Here is a 21,374-nt window from a genome sequence, read left to right on the forward strand (position 1 = left end):
GCTGTGATGTAATGTGGAGGCTGGTAAAATGGAGGCTGTAATATAATTTGGAGGCAATAATGTAACACATAGGCTGGTAATATGAAGGCTGTAATATAATGTGATGTAATGTGGAGGCTGGTAGTATGGAGGCTGTAATGTAATGTTTAGGATGTGATGTAATTTAGAGGACGATAATATGGAGTCTGTAATATAATGTGGAGGCCGGTAATACGGAGGCTGTAATATAATGTGGAGGCCGGTAATGTAACATGGAGGCTGGCAATATTTAGGCTGTAATATAATGTGGAGGCTATAATGTAATGTAGAGGCTGTAATATGTTGTTGAGGTTGATAATATACTATGGAGGCTGTGATGTAATGTGGAGGCTGGTAAAATGGAGGCTGTAATATAATTTGGAGGCAATAATGTAACACATAGGCTGGTAATATGAAGGCTGTAATATAATGTGATGTAATGTGGAGGCTGGTAGCATGGAGGCTGTAATGTAATTTTTAGGATGTGATGTAATGTAGAGGACAGTAATATGGAGTCTGTAATATAATGTGGAGGCCGGTAATGTAACATGGAGACTGTTATGTAGAGGCCGGTAATACGGAGGCTGTAATATAATGTGGAGGCCGATAATGTAACATGGAGGCTGTAATGTAATGTGGAGGCTGGTAATATTTAGGCTGTAATATAATGTGGAGGCTGTAATATGTTGTTGAGGTGGATAATATAATATGGAGGCTGTAATATAATGAAGATGCTGTAAATATGGAGGCTGTAATATAATGTTGAAGTTGATAATGTAGAGGCTGTGATGTAATGTGGAGGCTATAATGTAATATGGAGGCTGTAATATCATGTGGAGCCTGATAATGTAATGTGGAGGCTGGTAGTATGGAGGCTGTAATGTGGAGGAAGGTAATGTAATATGGAGGCTGTAATATAATGTGGAGGAAGTTAATGTAATATGGAGGCTGTAATAGAAACATAGATGTAATATGGAGGCTGTAATATAAGGTGGAGGCTATAATGCAGAGGCTGTAATAGAATGTGGAGGCTGTAATAGAAACATAGGTGTAATATGGAGGCTATAATGTAATGCAGAGGCTGGTAATATGAAGGCTGTAATATAATGTGATGTAATGTGGAGGCTGGTAGTATGGAGGCTGTAATGTAATGTAGAGGCTGGTAGTATGGAGGCTGTAATGTAATGTAGAGGCTGGTAATATGGAGGCTGTAATATAATGTGGAGGAAGATAATGTAATATGGAGGCTGTAATAGAAACATAGATGTAATATGGAGGCTATAATGTAATGCAGAGGCTGTAATAGAATGTGGAGGCTGGTAGTATGGAGGCAGGAATATAATGTGGAAGCTGTAATATTATATGTAGGCTGTAATGTAATGTGGAGGCTGTAATGTAATGTAGAGGCTGGTAGTATGGAGGCTGTAATGTTATGTAGAGGCTGGTAATATGGAGGCTGTGATGTAATGTAGAGGCTGGTAGTATGGAGGCTGTAATGTAATATAGAGGCTGGTAGTATGAAGGCTGTAATATAATGTGGAGGAAGATAATGTAATATGGAGGCTGTAATAGAAACATAGATGTAATATGGAGGCTATAATGTAATGCAGAGGCTGTAATAGAATGTGGAGGCTGGTAGTATGGAGGCTGTAATAGAATGTGGAGGCTGGTAGTATGGAGGCTGTAATATAATGTTGAGGAAGATAATGTAATATGGAGGCTGTAATAGAAACATAGATGTAATATGGAGGCTGTAATGTAATGTGGAGGCTGTAATATTATGTGGAGCCTGGTAATGTAATGTGGAGGCTGTAATGTAATGTAGAGGCTGGTAATATGGAGGCTGTAATATAATGTGGAGGAAGATAATGTAATATGGAGGCTGTAATAAAAACATAGATGTAATATGGAGGCTGTAATATAAGGTGGAGGCTATAATGTAATGCAGAGGCTGTAATAGAATGTGGAGGCTGGTAGTATGGAGGCTGTAATATGATGTCGAGGTTGATAATATAATATAGAGACTTTATTTTAATGCTCAACTATAGGCGGGAAATTCAAATGAGGGACGAGATCCTGAGCTCTTCCAGCCAATAGCAGAGCTCTGGACCCCGCAGCCGTTATGTGCCCGTAGGAGCCTCGTCCTCCTGCACTGAGCGGCCGCACAGCCTCTCTCCAGGGAGCGCCACACTGAGGAGGATGATGGGAGTAGTGATCGGGCATGGAGGAGGAGGATGAGGGGAGCTTGTAGTGTAACTTCCGATAGCGTTACCGCATCTCATCTAGCTGACAGGGAGGAAAACCGCAGCCACTGTGAGAACGGGGAGACCCGGGAGCAGCTCCGCTGGAGACAGGGTGGGGGCTCTGAGAAGAGCCTTTGGGTCCGGAGAGCGGGGGCGGCGCTCACTTGGCGCTGGTGTACTTGGTGACGGCCTTGGTGCCCTCGGAGACGGCGTGCTTGGCCAGCTCTCCGGGCAGCAGCAGGCGCACGGCGGTCTGGATCTCCCGGGAGGTGATGGTGGAGCGCTTGTTGTAGTGAGCCAGGCGGGAGGCTTCCCCTGCGATGCGCTCGAAGATGTCGTTGACGAAGGAGTTCATGATGCCCATGGCCTTGGAGGAGATGCCGGTGTCGGGGTGGACCTGCTTCAGCACCTTGTAGACGTAGATGGCATAGCTCTCCTTCCTGCTCTTCCTCCGCTTCTTGCCGTCCTTCTTCTGAACCTTGGTGACGGCTTTCTTGGAGCCCTTCTTGGGCGCTGGGGCGGACTTGGCTGGATCGGGCATGCTGACAGAAGACAAAATCTCGTCTGTTCTCCTCCTGCCACCGCGGCGGTATTTATACACGGGCCATGCAAATGAGCTGCTGCTGACTGCGCGCCGATCTACTGGAGGAGAGGGTCACGTGGTGTCTCCACTGCTCCCAATTGGCAGCCTCACATCCATCCAGCTGAGCCGGGGGCGGAGCAAATAGAGGGGCGGGGCTCACATACATCCATTCAACAGAGCCGGGGGCGGAGCAAATAGAGAGGCGGGGCTCACATCCATCCATTCAGCGGAGCAACAGGAGAGGCGTGGCTCAAATACATTCATTCAGCTGAGCCGGGGGACGAAGCAGCAAGAAGGGAGGGGCTCACATCCATTCATAGAGCTGAACCGGAGGGCGGAGCAGCAGGAGGGGTTGGGCTCATAGCCATCCATTCTCCTAAACCGGGGGGCGGAGCAGAACTCACATCCATCCATTCAGGTGAGCCGGGGGGAGGAGCAGCAGGAGGGGCAGGGCTCGCATCCATCCATTCAGGTGAGCCGGGGGGCGGGGCTAACATCTCTCTTCAGTCTATCAGGGCCTCTCTGCTCGGCTGATAACCGCCCCGCCCCCTGCTGGTAGTGATGCCGCCGCTGAGTGTACTGTGCGTGCAGGGGGGTCGTGCTCTCTATCCCTGGACACCAGCGCAGCGATGGAGCCGCTCTTCTCCGCACAGTGAATACGGGACTGTTCTCCCCTCCTCCGGTGGGGGGCGGGAGAAGGCGGCCACTGACGGGTTAATACTGAGCAGGCTATGGGGGCGGGGCTATAGAACTAGCACCTTGGCTTTTGAAATTCCCGCTCAATTACCATCTGGTTAGAATTCAGCGGCCGTGGACAAGCTCCGCCCCCGGCTCAGCTGAATGGATGATGTGAGCCCCTCCTCTCTTGCTGCTCCGCCCCCCTGGCTTAGCTTAATGAATGTAAATGAGCCCCGCCCCTCCTGCTGCTCCGCCCACCAGCTCAGCTGATTGCATGGATGTGAGCCCCTCCCCTCCTCCTGCTCCCCCCCATCTCCTGCTCTTCTCAGAGCCCCCACCTTCTCTAGGACGGAGCTGCCGCATTGTGTGAATACATGGAAGCCTCATGTCCGAGGCGGATTATTCCCTCATTATAGACCACTGATCGGGAGGATGGGGGGAGTAGTGATCGTATACTCGGGAGGATGAGGGGAGTAGTGATCGGCCAAAGAGAAGGATGGGGGAGTAGTGATCAGACAGTGAGGAGAATGAGGGGAGGAATGATCGGCCAGAGAGAAGTTGGGCGATGAGGATAATGAGTGAAGTAGTTATATGGTACTGAGGATGATTAGGGGAGTAGTGATCAGACAGTGGGGAGTAGTGATCGTATACTCGGGATGATGAGGGGAGTAGTGATCAGCCAGTGAGGAGGATGGGGGAGTAGTGATCTGCTGATGGATGGATGTGAGCCCCGCCGTGCGCTCTATCCCCGGACACCAGCGCAGGGAGAAGGGGGCGGAGCTATAGGACAAGTGCTTTGCAGTGATTGGCTGATCTCTGGCTTTTGAAATTCCCGCTCAATTACAGTCCGGTCAGAATTCAGCCGTGGAGGAGCAGTCCATTACACACAGGGGCACTTACCGCTCCTGACATGCTGCGAGAACGGGCAGACATTGCTGCTGTAGAGGGTTCGTCCCCTGTGTGTAATGGACTGCTCCTCCACGGCCGCTGGATTCTGACCGGACTGTGATTGAGCGGGAATTTCAAAAGCCAGAGATCAGCCAATCACTGTAACGTACTAGTTCTATAGCCCCGCCCCCATAGCCTGCTCAGTATTAACCCGTCAGTGGCCGCCTTCTCCCGCCCCCCACCGGAGAAGGGGAGAACAGTCGCGTATTCACTGTGCGGAGAAGAGCGGCTCCATCGCTGCGCTGGTGTCCAGGGATAGAGCGCACGACCCCCCTGCACGCACAGTACACTCAGCGGCGGCATCACTACCAGCAGGGGGCGGGGCGCAGTGGGGGGCGGTTATCAGCCGAGCAGCGAGGCCCTGACAGGGTTAACCCGCCCCCTATTCCTGCCCGCAGAGGAGCGGAGCCCCCGCCCGCTGTGAGCGGAGAACGAGGGCAGAAGGGCGGAGTGGAGCTCGTCTGAGGAGGAGGCGGTGGGAAGAGACTGACCGCCCGCTTCATGTAGGAGGGGCTTATTACCTGGAGACACGCCCATCAGCTGGGACTGGCGTATAGAATGGGCTCCGCCTCTTGTGAACGATGATTGGTAACGGAAGTTTTGGCGGGCACATCATTGTACGAATAAACCAATAGGGATGTAGGGGTGTGGTTTACATGAGCCAATGAGGACGAGGCCGGGAGTATAAATGATCTGCACGGTTCATTCCTCACCTCATTCTCTTGCTGTGTACAGATCTCTGCAGAGCCATGGCCAGAACCAAGCAGACAGCCCGTAAGTCCACCGGCGGGAAAGCTCCCCGCAAGCAGCTGGCCACTAAGGCCGCCAGGAAGAGCGCCCCCGCCACTGGCGGAGTCAAGAAGCCTCACCGCTACCGGCCCGGGACCGTCGCTCTCCGGGAGATCCGGCGCTACCAGAAGTCCACCGAGCTGCTCATCCGGAAGCTGCCCTTCCAGCGCCTGGTGAGAGAGATCGCCCAGGACTTCAAGACCGACCTTCGCTTCCAGAGCTCGGCCGTCATGGCCCTGCAGGAGGCCAGCGAGGCTTACCTGGTCGGGCTCTTCGAGGACACCAACCTCTGCGCCATCCACGCCAAGCGGGTCACCATCATGCCCAAGGATATCCAGCTGGCCCGCAGGATCCGAGGGGAGAGGGCTTAGATCTGCGCCCCGCACCCAACAAAGGCTCTTCTCAGAGCCGCCACCTCCTCCAGAGACGAGCTCCACTCCGCCCTTCATTCTCCACCTCTGCTCACAGGAGGCGGGTTAACCCTTTCAGCGCTCTAATTAGTAAGAGCAGTTCCTTTATTCTAAAAGCGCTCTCTGTATCTCCCCCCGTCTATCAGGGACTCGCTGACCGTGACCGATAACCGCCTCCATCCTCCCTGCCCCCCGCCATCTCCACTCAGCGCTGCTGGGGGCGGAGCTATAGGACAAGTGCTTTACAGTGATTGGCTGATCTCCTGGCTTTTGAAATTCCCGCTCAATTACAGTGCGGTTAGAATTCAGCGGCCAAACCCTCTACAGCAGCAATGTCCGCCCGGACTCGCAGCAGGTCAGGAGCGGTGATGTCCGATTCATGTCGGAGGAGGGGAGTCCAGCAGCCAATCAGAGCGGAGGCGCACACGGTCCAGGGAGTCGTGCACTGAGGCTAAGAATCCAATGATCCGACTTCTAGAACAATACACGGAGTCTCTGACCGGCTGCAGCAGTATAAAGCCCCCGCAGTGCTGTCCATAGAATAGAGCGCCCCCTACTCAGTATAATGCCCAGATCAGGGCCCCCAGCCCCCCCTTCCTGTTCTAGTCCTCAGTCCGGTCACCACTGATCGGACACTTATTACCTATCCGGCTCCGGGTCACTTGTCACCAACTGAAGCCAAAGATCCAAACTCCCCATCTCTAGTCAGGAGCGGTAAGTGCCCCTGTGTGACGCCTCCTCCAGAGCGGAGATCAGCGGCATCGCCAGCTCAGTCGTACAGAGCATGTGGGGGCTCTTAGAAGAGCCTTTGGTTCCGGGGGGCACAGCAGCAGAGCCGGGCTCACTTGCTCTTGGCCGACTTGGTGCTCTCGGTCTTCTTGGGCAGCAGCACGGCCTGGATGTTGGGCAGGACGCCTCCCTGGGCGATGGTGACGCCGCCCAGCAGCTTGTTGAGCTCCTCGTCGTTGCGCACGGCCAGCTGCAGGTGGCGGGGGATGATGCGGGTCTTCTTGTTGTCGCGGGCGGCATTGCCGGCCAGCTCCAGGATCTCGGCGGTGAGATACTCGAGCACAGCGGCCAAGTAGACGGGAGCGCCGGCGCCCACCCTCTGGGCGTAGTTGCCCTTGCGGAGGAGCCTGTGCACTCGGCCGACCGGGAACTGGAGCCCTGCCCGGGAGGAGCGGGTCTTGGCCTTAGCCCGGACTTTGCCTCCTTGTTTGCCGCGTCCAGACATCGTTCTCTACAGCAAGGAAGACTCTGATGTGTGTGATCCGGAGGAGCCGCCTCCTGCCGCCTTTATAGGCTGCTGCTCCGCCCCCAGCGCCGCTCATTGGGTGGATTAGAAGCCTCCAACGGAGACAAGACTCGTGGAGAAGCCAATGAGCGGCGCTGGGCGTGGCTTATGACGCGAGTACAGGTCACATGACCGGCTCCTCCTGTAGATCAGCAGCTCATTTACCGTTGGGGACTATAGGCGGGAAATTCAAATGAGCGACGAGATCCTGAGCTTTCCCAGCCAATAGGAGCAGAGCTCTGGACCCCGCAGCCTTTATGTGCCCGTAGGAGCGGAGCCTCGTCCTCCCGCCCTGCACTGAGCAGCCGCACAGCTCGCTGATCCGCAGCCATTCATAGCGGGAGCAGAGCTCAGCTGAAGTGTATAAGGGGAGCAGTGATCTGCCAGAGAGGAGGATGAGGGGAGTAGTGATCTGCCAGAGAGGAGGATGAGGGGAGCAGTGATCTGCCAGAGAGGAGGATGAGGGAGTAGTGATTGGGCAATAAGGAGAATGAGGGAAGTAGTTATATGGTATTGAGGATGATGAGGGGAGTAGTGATCTGCTATTAATGAGGGGAGTGGTGATTGGGCACTGGGGAGGATAAGGGGAGTAGTGGTAATATAATATGGAGGCTGCAATGTAATATTGAGGCTATTATGTAATGTGGAGGCTGTAAATATGAAGGCTGTTATATAATGTTGATAATATAGAGGCTTTAATATAATGCGGAGGATATAATGTAATTTACAGGCTTGTAATGTGGAGGCTGAAAATATGGAGGCTGTAACATAATGTTTAAGCTGTGATGTAATGTAGAGGCCGGTAATACGGAGTCTGTAATATAATTTGGAGGCTGTAATGCAGAGGCTGGTATTATGAAGGCTGCAATATAATGTGGAGGCTGTAATTATGTGGAAGCTGAAATTATGGAGGTTGTTACATAATGTTTATGCTGTGATGTAATGTAGATGACGGTAATATGGAGTCTGTAATATAATGTGGAGGCTGGTAATATAAAGGCTGCAATATAATATGGAGGCTATAATGTAATGTAGAGGCTGAAAATATGAAGGCTGTAATATAATGTTGAGATTGATAATACAAAATGGAGGCTGGTAGTAGGGAGGCTGTAATGTAGAGGCTGGTAATACGGAGGCTGTCAATTAATATGGAGGCTGTAACAATGTTTAAGCTGTGATGTAATGTAGAGGCCGCTAATATGGAGGCTGTAATATAATATGGAGGCTGTAATGTAGAGGCTAGTTATATGGAGGCTGTAATGTAATCTGGAGACTGAATATATGTAGGTTGTAACATAATGTTTAGGCTGTAATGTAGAGGACGGTAATATGGAGTCTGCAATATAATGTGGAGGCTGGTAATGTAATGCAGAGGCTGGTAATATGGCTGTGATGTAATGTGGAGGCTGGTAGTATGGAGGCTGTAATATAATGTAATGTGGAGGCCGGTAGTTTGGAGGCTGTAATGTAGAGGCTAGTAATATGGAGGCTGTAATATAATGTAATGTGGAGGCTGGTAGTATGGAGGCTGTAATGTAGAGGCTAGTAATATGGAGGCTGTCATATAATATGGAGGCTGTGGTGTAATATGGAGGCTGTAATGTAATGTTTAGGCCCTGATGTAATGTAGAGGCCAGTAATATGGAGTCTGTAATATATTGTGGAGGCCGGTAATTTAACATGGAGACTAATGTAGAGGCCGTTAATACGGAGGCTGTAATATAACATGGAGGCTGGTAATATTTAGGCTGTAAAAATAATGTAGAGGCTGTAATATGTTGTTGAGGTTGATAATGTGGAGGCTGTAATATAATGTAGAGGCTGTTAGTATGGAGGCTGTAATGTTTAGGATGTGATGTAAGAATTCAGCGGCCGTGGAGAAGCTCCGCCCCTGGCTCAGCTGAATGGATGATGTGAGCCCCGCCCCTGCCTCATCTGAATGGATGGATGTGCGTCCTGCTGCTCCGCCCCCCGGCTCTGTGAATGGATGTGAGCCCCGCCCCTCCTCCTGCTCCGCCCCCCGCTCTTCTCAGAGCCCCCCCCTTCTCTAGGACGGAGCTGCCGCATTGTGTGAATACATGGAAGCCTCATGTCCGAGGCGGATTATTCCCTCATTATAGACCACTGATCGGGAGGATGGGGGGAGTAGTGATCGTATACTCGGGAGGATGAGGGGAGTAGTGATCGGCCAAAGAGAAGGATGGGGGAGTAGTGATCAGACAGTGAGGATGGGGGGGAGTAGTGATCAGACAGTGAGGAGGATGGGGGAGTAGTGATCAGACAGTGAGGAGGATGGGGGAGTAGTGATCAGACAGTGAGGAGGATGGGGGAGTAGTGATCTGCTGATGGATGGATGTGAGCCCCGCCGTGCGCTCTATCCCCGGACACCAGCGCAGAGAGAAGGGGGCGGAGCTATAGAACAAGTGCTTTACAGTGATTGGCTGATCTCTGGCTTTTGAAATTCCCGCTCAATTACAGTCCGGTCAGAATCCAGCGGCCGTGGAGGAGCAGTCCATTACACACAGGGGCTCTGGTGGTCCGGCCGTCACACAGGGGCACTTTCCGCTCCTGACATGCTGCGAGTACGGGCAGACATTGCTGCTGTGGAGGGTTCGTCCCCTGTGTGTAATGGACTGCTCCTCCACGGCCGCTGAGCGGGATTTTCAAAATCCAGAGATCAGCCAATCACTAACGTACTAGTATTAACCCGTCAGTGGCCGCCTTCTCCCGCCCCCCACCGGAGAAGGGGAGAACAGTCCCGTATTCACTGTGCGGAGAAGAGCGGCTCCATCGCTGCGCTGGTGTCCAGGGATAGAGCGCACGACCCCCCTGCACGCACAGTACACTCAGCGGCGGCATCACTACCAGCAGGGGGCGGGGCGCAGTGAGGGGCGGTTATCAGCCGAGCAGCGAGGCCCTGATAGACGGAAGAGAGCGGCGCTGACAGGGTTAACCCGCCCCCTATTCCTGCCCGCAGAGGAGCGGAGCCCCCGCCCGCTGTGAGCGGAGAACGAGGGCAGAAGGGCGGAGTGGAGCTCGTCTGAGGAGGAGGCGGTGGGAAGGGACTGACCTCCCGCTTCATGTAGGAGGGGCTTATTACCTGAAGACACGCCCATCAGCTGGGACTTGCGGATAGGATGAGCTCCGCCTCTTGTGAACGATGATTGGTAACGGAAGTTTTGGCGGGCACATCATTGTACGAATAAACCAATAGGGATGTAGGGGTGTGGTTTACATGAGCCAATGAGGACGAGGCCGGGAGTATAAATGATCTGCACGGTCCGTTCCTCACCTCATTCTCTTGCTGTGTACAGATCTCTGCAGAGCCATGGCCAGAACCAAGCAGACAGCGCGTAAGTCCACCGGCGGGAAAGCTCCCCGCAAGCAGCTGGCCACTAAGGCCGCCAGGAAGAGCGCCCCCGCCACTGGCGGAGTCAAGAAGCCTCACCGCTACCGGCCCGGGACCGTCGCTCTCCGGGAGATCCGGCGCTACCAGAAGTCCACCGAGCTGCTCATCCGGAAGCTGCCCTTCCAGCGCCTGGTGAGAGAGATCGCCCAGGACTTCAAGACCGACCTTCGCTTCCAGAGCTCGGCCGTCATGGCCCTGCAGGAGGCCAGCGAGGCTTACCTGGTCGGGCTCTTCGAGGACACCAACCTCTGCGCCATCCACGCCAAGCGGGTCACCATCATGCCCAAGGACATCCAGCTGGCCCGCAGGATCCGAGGGGAGAGGGCTTAGATCTGCGCCCCGCACCCGACAAAGGCTCTTCTCAGAGCCACCACCTCCTCCAGAGACGAGCTCCACTCCGCCCTTCATTCTCCACCTCTGCTCACAGGAGGCGGGTTAACCCTTTCAGCGCTCTAATTAGTAAGAGCAGTTCCTTTATTCTAAAAGCGCTCTCTGTATCTCCCCCCGTCTATCAGGGACTCGCTGACCGTGACCGATAACCGCCTCCATCCTCCCTGCCCCCCGCCATCTCCACTCAGCGCTGCTGGGGGCGGAGCTATAGGACAAGTGCTTTACAGTGATTGGCTGATCTCCTGGCTTTTGAAATTCCCGCTCAATTACAGTGCGGTTAGAATTCAGCGGCCAAACCCTCTACAGCAGCAATGTCCGCCCGGACTTCCTGCTCTTCCCTTCCGTCTCTTCGTCACAGACGTCCCCGCATTCTCCGCCATGTCCTGAGCTCCAATCCTATCCCCGCCCCCATAGCACCGGTGTATCCCCGAGTGCCCGGCTCTGTGGACCCATCCAGCCGCTCGTCCTTCACTACCTCCTCCTCCTCACTGTCTGATCACTACTCCCCCCATCCTCCTCAAGTGTCCAATCACTACTCCCCCCATCCTCCCGATCAGTGGTCTATAATGAGGGAATAATCCGCCTCGGACATGAGGCTTCCATGTATTCACACAATGCGGCAGCTCCGTCCTAGAGAAGGTGGGGGCTCTGAGAAGAGCAGGAGCGGGGGGCGGAGCAGCATGAGGGGAGGGGCTCACATCCATGTAATCAGCTGAGCCGGTGGGCGGAGCAGCAAGAGAGGAGGGGCTCACAATATCCATTCAGCTGAGCCAGGGGCGGAGCTTGTCCACGGCCGCTGAATTCTAACCAGATGGTAATTGAGCGGGAATTTCAAAAGCCAAGGTGCTAGTTCTATAGCCCCGCCCCCATAGGCTGCTCAGTATTAACCCGTCAGTGGCCGCCTTCTCCCGCCCCCCACCGGAGAAGGGGAGAACAGTCCCGTATTCACTGTGCGGAGAAGAGCGGCTCCATCGCTGCGCTGGTGTCCAGGGATAGAGCGCACGACCCCCCTGCACGCACAGTACACTCAGCGGCGGCATCACTACCAACAGTGAGGGGCGGGGCGGTTATCAGCCGAGCAGCGAGGCGCTGATAGACGGAAGAGAGCGGCGCTGACAGGGTTAACCCGCCCCCTATTCCTGCCCGCAGAGGAGCCGGAGCCCCCGCCCGCTGTGAGCGGAGAACGAGGGCAGAAGGGCGGAGTGGAGCTCGTCTGAGGAGGAGGTGGCGGCTCTGAGAAGAGCCTTTGGGGGAGAAGTGCGGGCGGCGCCGGTTACTTCTTGGCCGCGCTCTTCTTGGCTTTCGCCGCTTTCTTAGCCGGACTCTTGGCAGCCTTGGGTTTGGCCGCTTTCTTAGCCGGACTCTTGGCAGCCTTGGGTTTGGCCGCCTTCTTAGCCGGACTCTTGGCCAGCTTCTTGGGGGCAGCCTTCGGCTTCTTGGGGCTCTTGGCTGCTTTCTTGGCCGCGGCTGGTTTCTTCGCCTTTTTCGGGCTCTTGGCCGGAGCCTTCTTGGGCTTCTTCGGGGATTTAGCGGGTTTCTTGGCCGCAGTAGCTGCAGGTTTCTTGGCCGCCGGCTTCTTCTTCTTGGCCGCCGCCTTGTCCTTGGTCTCCTGCTGCTTCTTGTTGATCTTGAAGGAGCCGGAGGCGCCGCTGCCCTTCACCTGGGTGAGGGTCCCCTTGGTGACCAGAGCCCTGATGGCCACCTTGATGCGGCTATTGTTCTTCTCTACATCGCATCCTCCGGCAGCCAGAGCCTTCTTCAGGGCGGCCAGAGACACCCCGCTGCGCTCCTTGGAGGCGGACACGGCTGTGACCAGGAGCTCGGACACGCTGGGACCGGACGGCTTCTTGCTTTTCTTGGCGCCCCCTGCCGCGGCGGATTTCCTCGGCTGCTTCTTGGACTTGGCGGCCGCTTCGGCGGGAGGAGGAGGAGCGGCGGCTGCTGGCGCGGTCTCTGCCATCGTGTGAGACGTGGGGAGAAAACACAAAGACTTCTCCTGGAGAATACACTGAGGCCGGAGCCGGGGCCGCCTCTTATATGTGGAGCGCTGCGCAGTGATTGGCTGCCGAGCTCCGCCCTCCTGCGCGTCTATTGGCTGACACTGGACACAGGCCCCGCCTTCACCCCTCTCAGCCCGGCTGCAGCTCCGCTCTCCCCTTGTGCTTCCCTGCCCGGGAGAAGAGCCCTTTAGCGGCTAGAACCGGACAGGAGAGGCCGCCTTCTCCGCGCCTTCCTCCTCCCGGACATCCCCCCTCACCGTGTGCCGCCGTCTGTGGCGGAGGAGGCCGGAGCAGGCCCCGGGATCTCCGCCACAGGCCTCCCGCTCTGCCTGACGTTCTGCACATCCGGCTGGATCCGGCCCGATGGCTCCGCTGCGGGGGCTCGTTCCCTCTCTTCCCGGCCCTCGTCCCCATCCCAGGGCTCTTTCCCACAAGGTGGGGCCGCAGGAAGCTGCTTGGACGCTGCGGGGAGGAGCTGGAGCCGCGGAGAGGCCGGGAGGGTAACACAGGCGGCGGCCTCCGCTCCCTGCCGGCTCCGGTGCTCCGTGTCCCCGCACATTCCCCGCCGCAGTGATGCCGCCTCATGTGTGTACAGGGCTCTCAGGGAGCAGAGATGCGTCTTGTGGTCAGGGCTCCGCAGATGACAGAGGACTTCTCTCCTGACTGCAGCAGAGGGGGTGCCGGTACAATGGGGCAGAGTATGGCCCCGCCCCCCAGAAGTGTGGATCCCGCTTTACTGACCCCCGGAAACATTCTGGGGAGTAAGAAAAGTAGAGAGAACTGCCCCTATAATCCCCCTCATTGCACCTCCGTAATCTCAGTACAATACGGCAAAGTATATTATAGTATAGTGCAGTATATTATAGTACAGTATATAATAGTATAGTACAGTATATTATAGTACAGTATATTATAGTACAGTATATTATAGTATAGTACAGTATATTATAGTATAGTATAGTACAGTATATTATAGCATAGTACAGTATAGTATAGTACAGTATATTATAGTACAGTATATTATAGTATAGTATAGTACAGTATATTATAGTATAGTACAGTATATTATAGTATAGTACAGCTCAGTATATTATAGTATAGTACAGCACAGTATATTATAGTATAGTACAGCACAGTATAGTACAGTATATTATAGTATAGTACAGCACAGTATAGTATAGTACAGCACAGTATAGTACAGTATATTATAGTATAGCACAGTATAGTATATTATAGTATAGCATAGTATATTATAGTAAAGCACAGTATAGTACAGTATAGCACAGCACAGTATAGTAAAGTCTATTATAGTATAGCACAGCACAGTATAGTACAGTATATTATAGTATAGTACAGCACAGTATAGTATAGTACAGTATATTATAGTATAGCACAGTATAGTATAGCGCTGTATAGTACAGTATAGTATAGTACAGCACAGTATAGTACAGTATATTATAGTATAGTACAGCACAGTATAGTACAGTATATTATAGTATAGTACAGTATAGTACAGTATATTATAGTATAGTACAGTATATTATAGTATAGTACAGCACAGTATAGTACAGTATAGCACAGTATAGTATAGTACAGTATATTATAGTATAGTACAGTATATTATAGTATAGTACAGTATAGTATAGTACAGTATATTATAGCATAGTACAGTATATTATAGTATAGTACAGCACAGTATAGTACAGTATATTATAGTATAGTACAGCACAGTATAGTATAGTACAGCACAGTATATTATAGTATAGTACAGCACAGTATAGTACAGTATATTATAGTATAGCACAGTATAGTATATTATAGTATAGCATAGTATATTATAGTAAAGCACAGTATAGTACAGTATAGTAAAGTCTATTATAGTATAGCACAGCACAGTATAGTACAGTATATTATAGTATAGTACAGTATATTATAGTATAGTACAGCACAGTATAGTACAGTATATTATAGTATAGCACAGTATAGTATAGCGCTGTATAGTACAGTATAGTATAGTACAGCACAGTATAGTACAGTATATTATAGTATAGTACAGCACAGTATAGTACAGTATATTATAGTATAGTATAGTACAGCACAGTATAGTACAGTATATTATAGTATAGCACAGTATAGTATATTATAGTATAGCATAGTATATTATAGTAAAGCACAGTATAGTACAGTATAGCACAGCACAGTATAGTAAAGTCTATTATAGTATAGTACAGTATATTATAGTATAGTACAGCACAGTATAGTATAGTACAGTATATTATAGTATAGCACAGTATAGTATAGCGCTGTATAGTACAGTATAGTATAGTACAGCACAGTATAGTACAGTATATTATAGTATAGTACAGTATAGTACAGTATATTATAGTATAGTACAGCACAGTATAGTACAGTATATTATAGTATAGTACAGTTTATTATAGTATAGTATAGTACAGTACAGTATAGCGCTGTATAGTATAGTACAGCACAGTATAGCGCTGTATAGTATAGTACAGTATAGTATAGCACAGCACAGTACAGTATATTATAGTATAGTACAGTATATTATAGTATAGTACAGCTCAGTATATTATAGTATAGTACAGCACAGTATAGTACAGTATATTATAGTATAGTACAGCACAGTATATTATAGTATAGTACAGCACAGTATAGTATAGTACAGCACAGTATAGTATAGTACAGCACAGTATAGTACAGTATATTATAGTATAGTACAGCACAGTATAGTACAGTATATTATAGTATAGCACAGTATAGTATATTATAGTATAGCATAGTATATTATAGTAAAGCACAGTATAGTACAGTATAGCACAGTATAGTAAAGTCTATTATAGTATAGCACAGTATAGTACAGTATATTATAGTATAGTACAGTATATTATAGTATAGTACAGCACATTATAGTATAGTACAGTATATTATAGTATAGCACAGTATAGTATAGCGCTGTATAGTACAGTATAGTACAGCACAGTATAGTACAGTATATTATAGTATAGTACAGCACAGTATAGTACAGTATATTATAGTACAGCACAGTATAGTACAGTATATTATAGTATAGTACAGTTTATTATAGTATAGTACAGTATAGTATAGCGCTGTATAGTATAGCACAGCACAGTATAGTACAGTATATTATAGTATAGTACAGCACAGTATAGTACAGTATATTATAGTATAGTACAGTATATTATAGTATAGCACAGTACAGTATAGTACAGTATATTATAGTATAGTACAGCACAGTATAGTACAGTATATTATAGTATAGTACAGCACAGTATAGTACAGTATATTATAGTATAGTACAGTATATTATAGTATAGTACAGCACAGTATAGTACAGTATATTATAGTATAGTACAGTATATTATAGTATAGCACAGTATAGTACAGTATATTATAGTATAGTACAGCACAGTATAGTACAGTATAGTACAGTATATTATAGTATAGTACAGTATATTATAGTATAGCACAGCACAGTATAGTACAGTATATTATAGTATAGTACAGAACAGTATAGTACAGTATATTATAGTATAGTACAGTATAGTATAGCACAGTATAGTATAGTACAGTATATTATAGTATAGTACAGCACAGTATAGTATAGCGCTGTATAGTACAGTCTATTATAGTATAGCACAGCACAGTATAGTACAGTATATTATAGTATAGTATAGTACAGTCTATTATAGTATAGTACAGCACAGTATAGTACAGTATATTATAGTATAGTACAGTATAGCACAGTATAGTACAGTATATTATAGTATAGTACAGTACAGTATAGTATAGCACAGTATAGTATAGCGCTGTATAGTACAGTATATTATAGTATAGCACAGCACAGTATAGTACAGTATATTATAGTATAGCACAGCACAGTATAGTACAGTATATTATAGTATAGCACAGCACAGTATAGTATAGTATAGCACAGTATAGTATATTATAGTATAGTACAGTATATTATAGTACAGTATATTATAGTATAGTACAGCACAGTATAGTACAGCACAGTATAGTATAGCACAGTATAGTATAGCACAGTATAGTATAGTATAGTACAGCACAGAAAATACAATAAAGACCAAAGGTGCCCAATTGGTAAAAAATGGAAAACAGTGTCCACCCAATACAACCAAAAGGACTCCCGTAGTTGTAACTCGGTACTAGCTCCCGAGTAAAACAGGCGAAAAAACAACCCCCGGACGAAGGCACGCCGAAACGCGCGTTGGGGTAGCGCCATCCTGGGTGACACAGCAGACGGTCTTTTTTGGTGAGTCTTTGCTCTCTTTGTTACCTACACGGCGTTCTGATTCAGGGTGTTTCATACCCAGTCACTACTGAGGTTTGCTCTTATCTCATTTATGCTGCACTCACAATGCAAACCCTGTTTCAGTCTTTGCCGGGTAGGTTTTCTTTTGATTGCTGACTCAACCGTTATTTATGTTATATTTTTTTGGTCATTGGTCGGTCATTGTACCGTATATAATCCATTCCATTGATCATTATTATTTTTTACATTTGACACGTGTGCTATCCCAGGGAGGCGTTCTTTCTTCTTTTTTCTGCTTCCATTCACTTTTTTACGGCAGATCACTTATTGCTTTATACTTTTTAACTATGTTACAATAAAATTATATTTTTACTTTTGGTACCATGAGCTCTGTTTTCTTGTTTTTTCGCCTACAGCACAGTATAGTATAGCACAGTATAGAACAGTATTGTATAGTTCAGCACGGTATAGTATAGTACAGTATACTACAGCACAGTATAGAACAGTATTGTATAATACAGCAGATAATAGTATAGTACAGCACAGTATAGTATAGCACAGTATAGAACAGTATTGTATAGTTCAGCACAGTATAGTACAGTATTGTATAGTTCAGCACGGTATAGTATAGTACAGTATACTACAGCACAGTATAGAACAGTATTGTATAGTACAGCACAGTATAGAACAGTATTGTATAGTTCAGCACAGTATAGTACAGTATTGTATAGTTCAGCACGGTATAGTATAGTACAGTATACTACAGCACAGTATAGAACAGTATTGTATAATAAAGCAGATAATAGTACAGCACAGTATAGAACAGTATTGTATAGTACAGCACGGTATAGAATAGCACAGCACGGTATAGAACAGTATTGTATAGTACAGCATAGTATAGTATAGTACAGCACAGTATAGAACAGTATTGTATAATACAGCAGATAATAGTATAGTACAGCACAGTATAGAACAGTATTGTATAGTACAGCACGGTATAGTATAGTACAGCACGGTATAGAACAGTATTGTATAGTACAGCATAGTATAGTATACTACAGCACAGTATAGAACAGTATTGTATAATACAGCAGATAATAGTATAGTACAGCACAGTATAGAACAGTATTGTATAGTACAGCACGGTATAGTATAGTACAGCACGGTATAGAACAGTATTGTATAGTACAGCACAGTATAGTATAGTATACTACAGCACAGTATAGAACAGTATTGTATAATACAGCAGATAATAGTATAGTACAGCACAGTATAGAACAGTATTGTATAGTACAGCACAGTATAGTACAGCACGGTATAGAATAGTATTGTATAGTACAGCACGGTATAGTACAGTATACTACAGCACAGTATAGAACAGTATTGTATAATACAGCAGATAATAGTATAGTACAGCACAGTATAGAACAGTATTGTATAGTACAGCACAGTATAGTACAGCACGGTATAGAATAGTATTGTATAGTACAGCACAGTATAGAACAGTATTGTATAATACAGCAGATAATACTACAGCACAGTATAGAACAGTATTGTATAATACAGCAGATAATAGTATAGTACAGCACAGTATAGAACAGTATTGTATAGTACAGCACAGTATAGAATAGTATTGTATAGTACAGCACAGTATAGAACAGTATTGTATAGTACAGCACAGTATAGAACAGTATTGTATAGTTCAGCACGGTATAGTATAGTACAGTATACTACAGCACAGTATAGAACAGTATTGTATAATACAGCAGATAATAGTATAGTACAGCACAGTATAGAACAGTATTGTATAGTACAGCACAGTATAGTACAGCACAGTATAGAATAGTATTGTATAGTACAGCACAGTATAGAACAGTATTGTATAGTTCAGCACGGTATAGTATAGTACAGTATACTACAGCACAGTATAGAACAGTATTGTATAATACAGCAGATAATAGTATAGTATAGTACAGCACAGTATAGAACAGTATTGTATAGTACAGGACAGTATAGAATAGTATTGTATAGTACAGCACGGTATAGAATAGTATAGTACAGTATACTACAGCACAGTATAGAACAGTATTGTATAGTTCAGCACGGTATAGTATAGTACAGCACAGTATAGAACAGTATTGTATAGTTCAGCACGGTATAGTATAGTACAGTATACTACAGCACAGTATAGAACAGTATTGTATAATACAGCAGGGTATAGTATAGTACAGTATAGTACAGCACAGTATAGAACAGTATTGTATAATACAGCAGGGTATAGTACAGTATAGTATTGTATAGTTCAGCACGGTGTAGTATAGTACAGTATACTACAGCCAGGGCTGCTGATAGAAATCATGGGGCCCCGTACAGCATACATGACGGGGCCCCCTTCAGCTCCACCCCCTGATCCCTCCTTCAGCCACACCCCTGGCCCCGCCCTTGGCCCCTCCCCAGACGCCGCCTTGAAACAACATGCAGATTTGTCTACAAGTGATATTTATGGCGCTGGGGGGTCGTCTGTGAATGGCGCTGTTATGGAGGGGATCTGTGAATGGCACTGTTATGGAGGGGATCTGTGAATGGCACTGTTATGGAGGGGATCTGTGAATGGCACTGTTATGGAGGGGATCTGTGAATGGCACTTTTATGGAGGGGATCTGTGGATGGCACTGTTATGGAGGGGATCTGTGGATGGCACTGTTATGGAGGGGATCTGTGGATGGCACTGTTATGGAGGGGATCTGTGGATGGCACTGTTATGGAGGGGATCTGTGGATGGCACTGTTATGGAGGGGATCTGTGGATGGCACTGTTATGGAGAGGATCTGTGGATGGCACTGTTATGGGGGGATCTGTGGATGGCACTGTTATAGAGGGGGATCTGTGGATGACACATACCGTATATAGCATCTTATGCTATGTGCCATCCACAGATACCCCTCCATAACAGTGCCATTCACAGATACCCTCCATAACAGTGCCATCCACAGATCCCCCCCATAACAGTCATCCACAGATCCCCCCATAACAGTGTCATCCACAGATCCCCCCATAACAGTGTCATCCACAGATCCCCCCCATAACAGTGTCATCCACAGATCCCTCTCCATAACAGTGCCATCCACAGATCCCCCCCATAAGTGTCATCCACAGACCCCCCGGCCCCCCCCATAAGTGTCATCCACATGACAGACCCCCCCCCCCCCCCATAACAGTGCCATCCACGGATCCCCCGCCCTCCCTATAACAGTGCCGTCATGACGTCATCCATATAGATCCCCCCCCGCCACTCACAGTAGTATACATTAATAAATCGGTGCAGCCGTGCAGGCTGCAGACAGTAACTTTAATTTTAGCACAGGCACAGCGCTCATCTCTTTACTAAAATACTACCTTACATTCAGCTCCTGCCTCCTCCCTCCACCCTCCAGCCTCCAGTAACAAGTGCGGGCGGCAGCGCTCACTCACTGACGTCACGCGCCTGCGCCGCCTAGTGGGAGGAGCAGGCGTGTGACGTCAGTGAGTGAGCGCCGCCCCCACACTGCCTGCTGTTACTGGAGCCAGCCCACTGACAGCAAAAAAATTAAAATGGCTCGGGAGTCGGCAGCCCGGGCCCCCCTGCCAGCCGGGCCCGGTACAACTGGGCCAGCTGTACTGGCCTATCAGCGGCCCTGACTACAGCACAGTATAGAACAGTATTGTATAGTACAGCACAGTATAGAACAGTATTGTATAGTACAGCACAGTATAGAACAGTATTGTATAGTACAGCACAGTATAGTACAGCACAGTATAGAACAGTATTGTATAGTTCAGCACGGTGTAGTATAGTACAGTACAGCACAGTATAGAACAGTATTGTATAGTACAGCACAGTATAGTATAGCACAGTATAGAACAGTATTGTATAGTTCAGCACGGTGTAGTATAGTACAGCACAGTATAGAACAGTATTGTATAGTACAGCACAGTATAGAACAGTATTGTATAGTACAGCACAGTATAGAACAGTATTGTATAGTATAGTATGGTACAGTATACTACAGCACAGTATAGAACAGTATTGTATAGTACAGCACGGTATAGTATGGTACAGTATAGTACAGCACAGTATAAAACAGTATTGTATAGTTCAGCAGGGTATAGTATAGTACAGTATAGTATAGCACAGTATAGAATAGTATTGTATAGTACAGCACAGTATAGTATAGTACAGCACAGTATAGAACAGTATTGTATAGTTCAGCACAGTATAGTATAGTATAGAACAGTATCGTATAGTTCAGCATGGTAT

At 48.0% G+C, this 21,374-nt stretch overlaps 5 protein-coding genes across 6 annotated transcripts; 2 read left to right on the plus strand and 3 right to left on the minus strand.

The window, feature by feature from the left end:
- Window positions 1–2,294: 2,294 nt before the first annotated feature.
- LOC120991925 (histone H2B type 2-F) lies at window positions 2,295–2,802 on the minus strand. Its single transcript, XM_040420654.1, has one exon. It carries the CDS (start codon window positions 2,800–2,802, stop codon window positions 2,422–2,424), a length of 381 nt encoding a protein of 126 aa, XP_040276588.1. The 3' UTR covers window positions 2,295–2,421.
- A 2,417-nt stretch (window positions 2,803–5,219) lies between these two features.
- LOC120991920 (histone H3) lies at window positions 5,220–5,840 on the plus strand. Its single transcript, XM_040420647.1, has one exon. It carries the CDS (start codon window positions 5,220–5,222, stop codon window positions 5,628–5,630), a length of 411 nt encoding a protein of 136 aa, XP_040276581.1. The 3' UTR covers window positions 5,631–5,840.
- A 664-nt stretch (window positions 5,841–6,504) lies between these two features.
- Window positions 6,505–6,953, minus strand: LOC120991924 (histone H2A type 1-like). Its single transcript, XM_040420653.1, has one exon. The coding sequence runs from the start codon at window positions 6,901–6,903 to the stop codon at window positions 6,511–6,513; it is 393 nt and encodes a 130-aa protein (XP_040276587.1). The 5' UTR covers window positions 6,904–6,953; the 3' UTR covers window positions 6,505–6,510.
- Window positions 6,954–10,043: 3,090 nt separating this feature from the next.
- LOC120991921 (histone H3) lies at window positions 10,044–10,702 on the plus strand. The gene has a single exon (XM_040420648.1). The coding sequence runs from the start codon at window positions 10,292–10,294 to the stop codon at window positions 10,700–10,702; it is 411 nt and encodes a 136-aa protein (XP_040276582.1). The 5' UTR covers window positions 10,044–10,291.
- A 1,333-nt stretch (window positions 10,703–12,035) lies between these two features.
- Window positions 12,036–12,726, minus strand: LOC120991918 (histone H1C-like). Of its 2 annotated transcripts, XM_040420645.1 has the most exons (2): window positions 12,699–12,722; window positions 12,036–12,653 (listed from the first exon to the last, which is right to left on the minus strand). In XM_040420645.1, the coding sequence occupies exons 1-2, from the start codon at window positions 12,720–12,722 to the stop codon at window positions 12,036–12,038; spliced, it is 642 nt and encodes a 213-aa protein (XP_040276579.1). The 2 variants fall into 2 exon arrangements, with proteins under 2 accessions (XP_040276579.1, XP_040276578.1); XM_040420644.1 differs by having other exon boundaries at window positions 12,036–12,726.
- Window positions 12,727–21,374: the final 8,648 nt, after the last annotated feature.

This window comes from Bufo bufo, chromosome 2 (genome assembly GCF_905171765.1).
Source record: "Bufo bufo chromosome 2, aBufBuf1.1, whole genome shotgun sequence".
Taxonomy (NCBI): domain Eukaryota; kingdom Metazoa; phylum Chordata; class Amphibia; order Anura; family Bufonidae; genus Bufo; species Bufo bufo.

Excerpts from the sequence above, each read along its gene's own strand:
- LOC120991925 (XM_040420654.1), bottom strand. The coding sequence starts at position 2,802 with ATGCCCGATCCAGCCAAGTCCGCCCCAGCGCCCAAGAAGGGCTCCAAG.
- LOC120991920 (XM_040420647.1), top strand. The coding sequence starts at position 5,220 with ATGGCCAGAACCAAGCAGACAGCCCGTAAGTCCACCGGCGGGAAAGCT.
- LOC120991924 (XM_040420653.1), bottom strand. The coding sequence starts at position 6,903 with ATGTCTGGACGCGGCAAACAAGGAGGCAAAGTCCGGGCTAAGGCCAAG.
- LOC120991921 (XM_040420648.1), top strand. The coding sequence starts at position 10,292 with ATGGCCAGAACCAAGCAGACAGCGCGTAAGTCCACCGGCGGGAAAGCT.
- LOC120991918 (XM_040420644.1), bottom strand. The coding sequence starts at position 12,722 with ATGGCAGAGACCGCGCCAGCAGCCGCCGCTCCTCCTCCTCCCGCCGAA.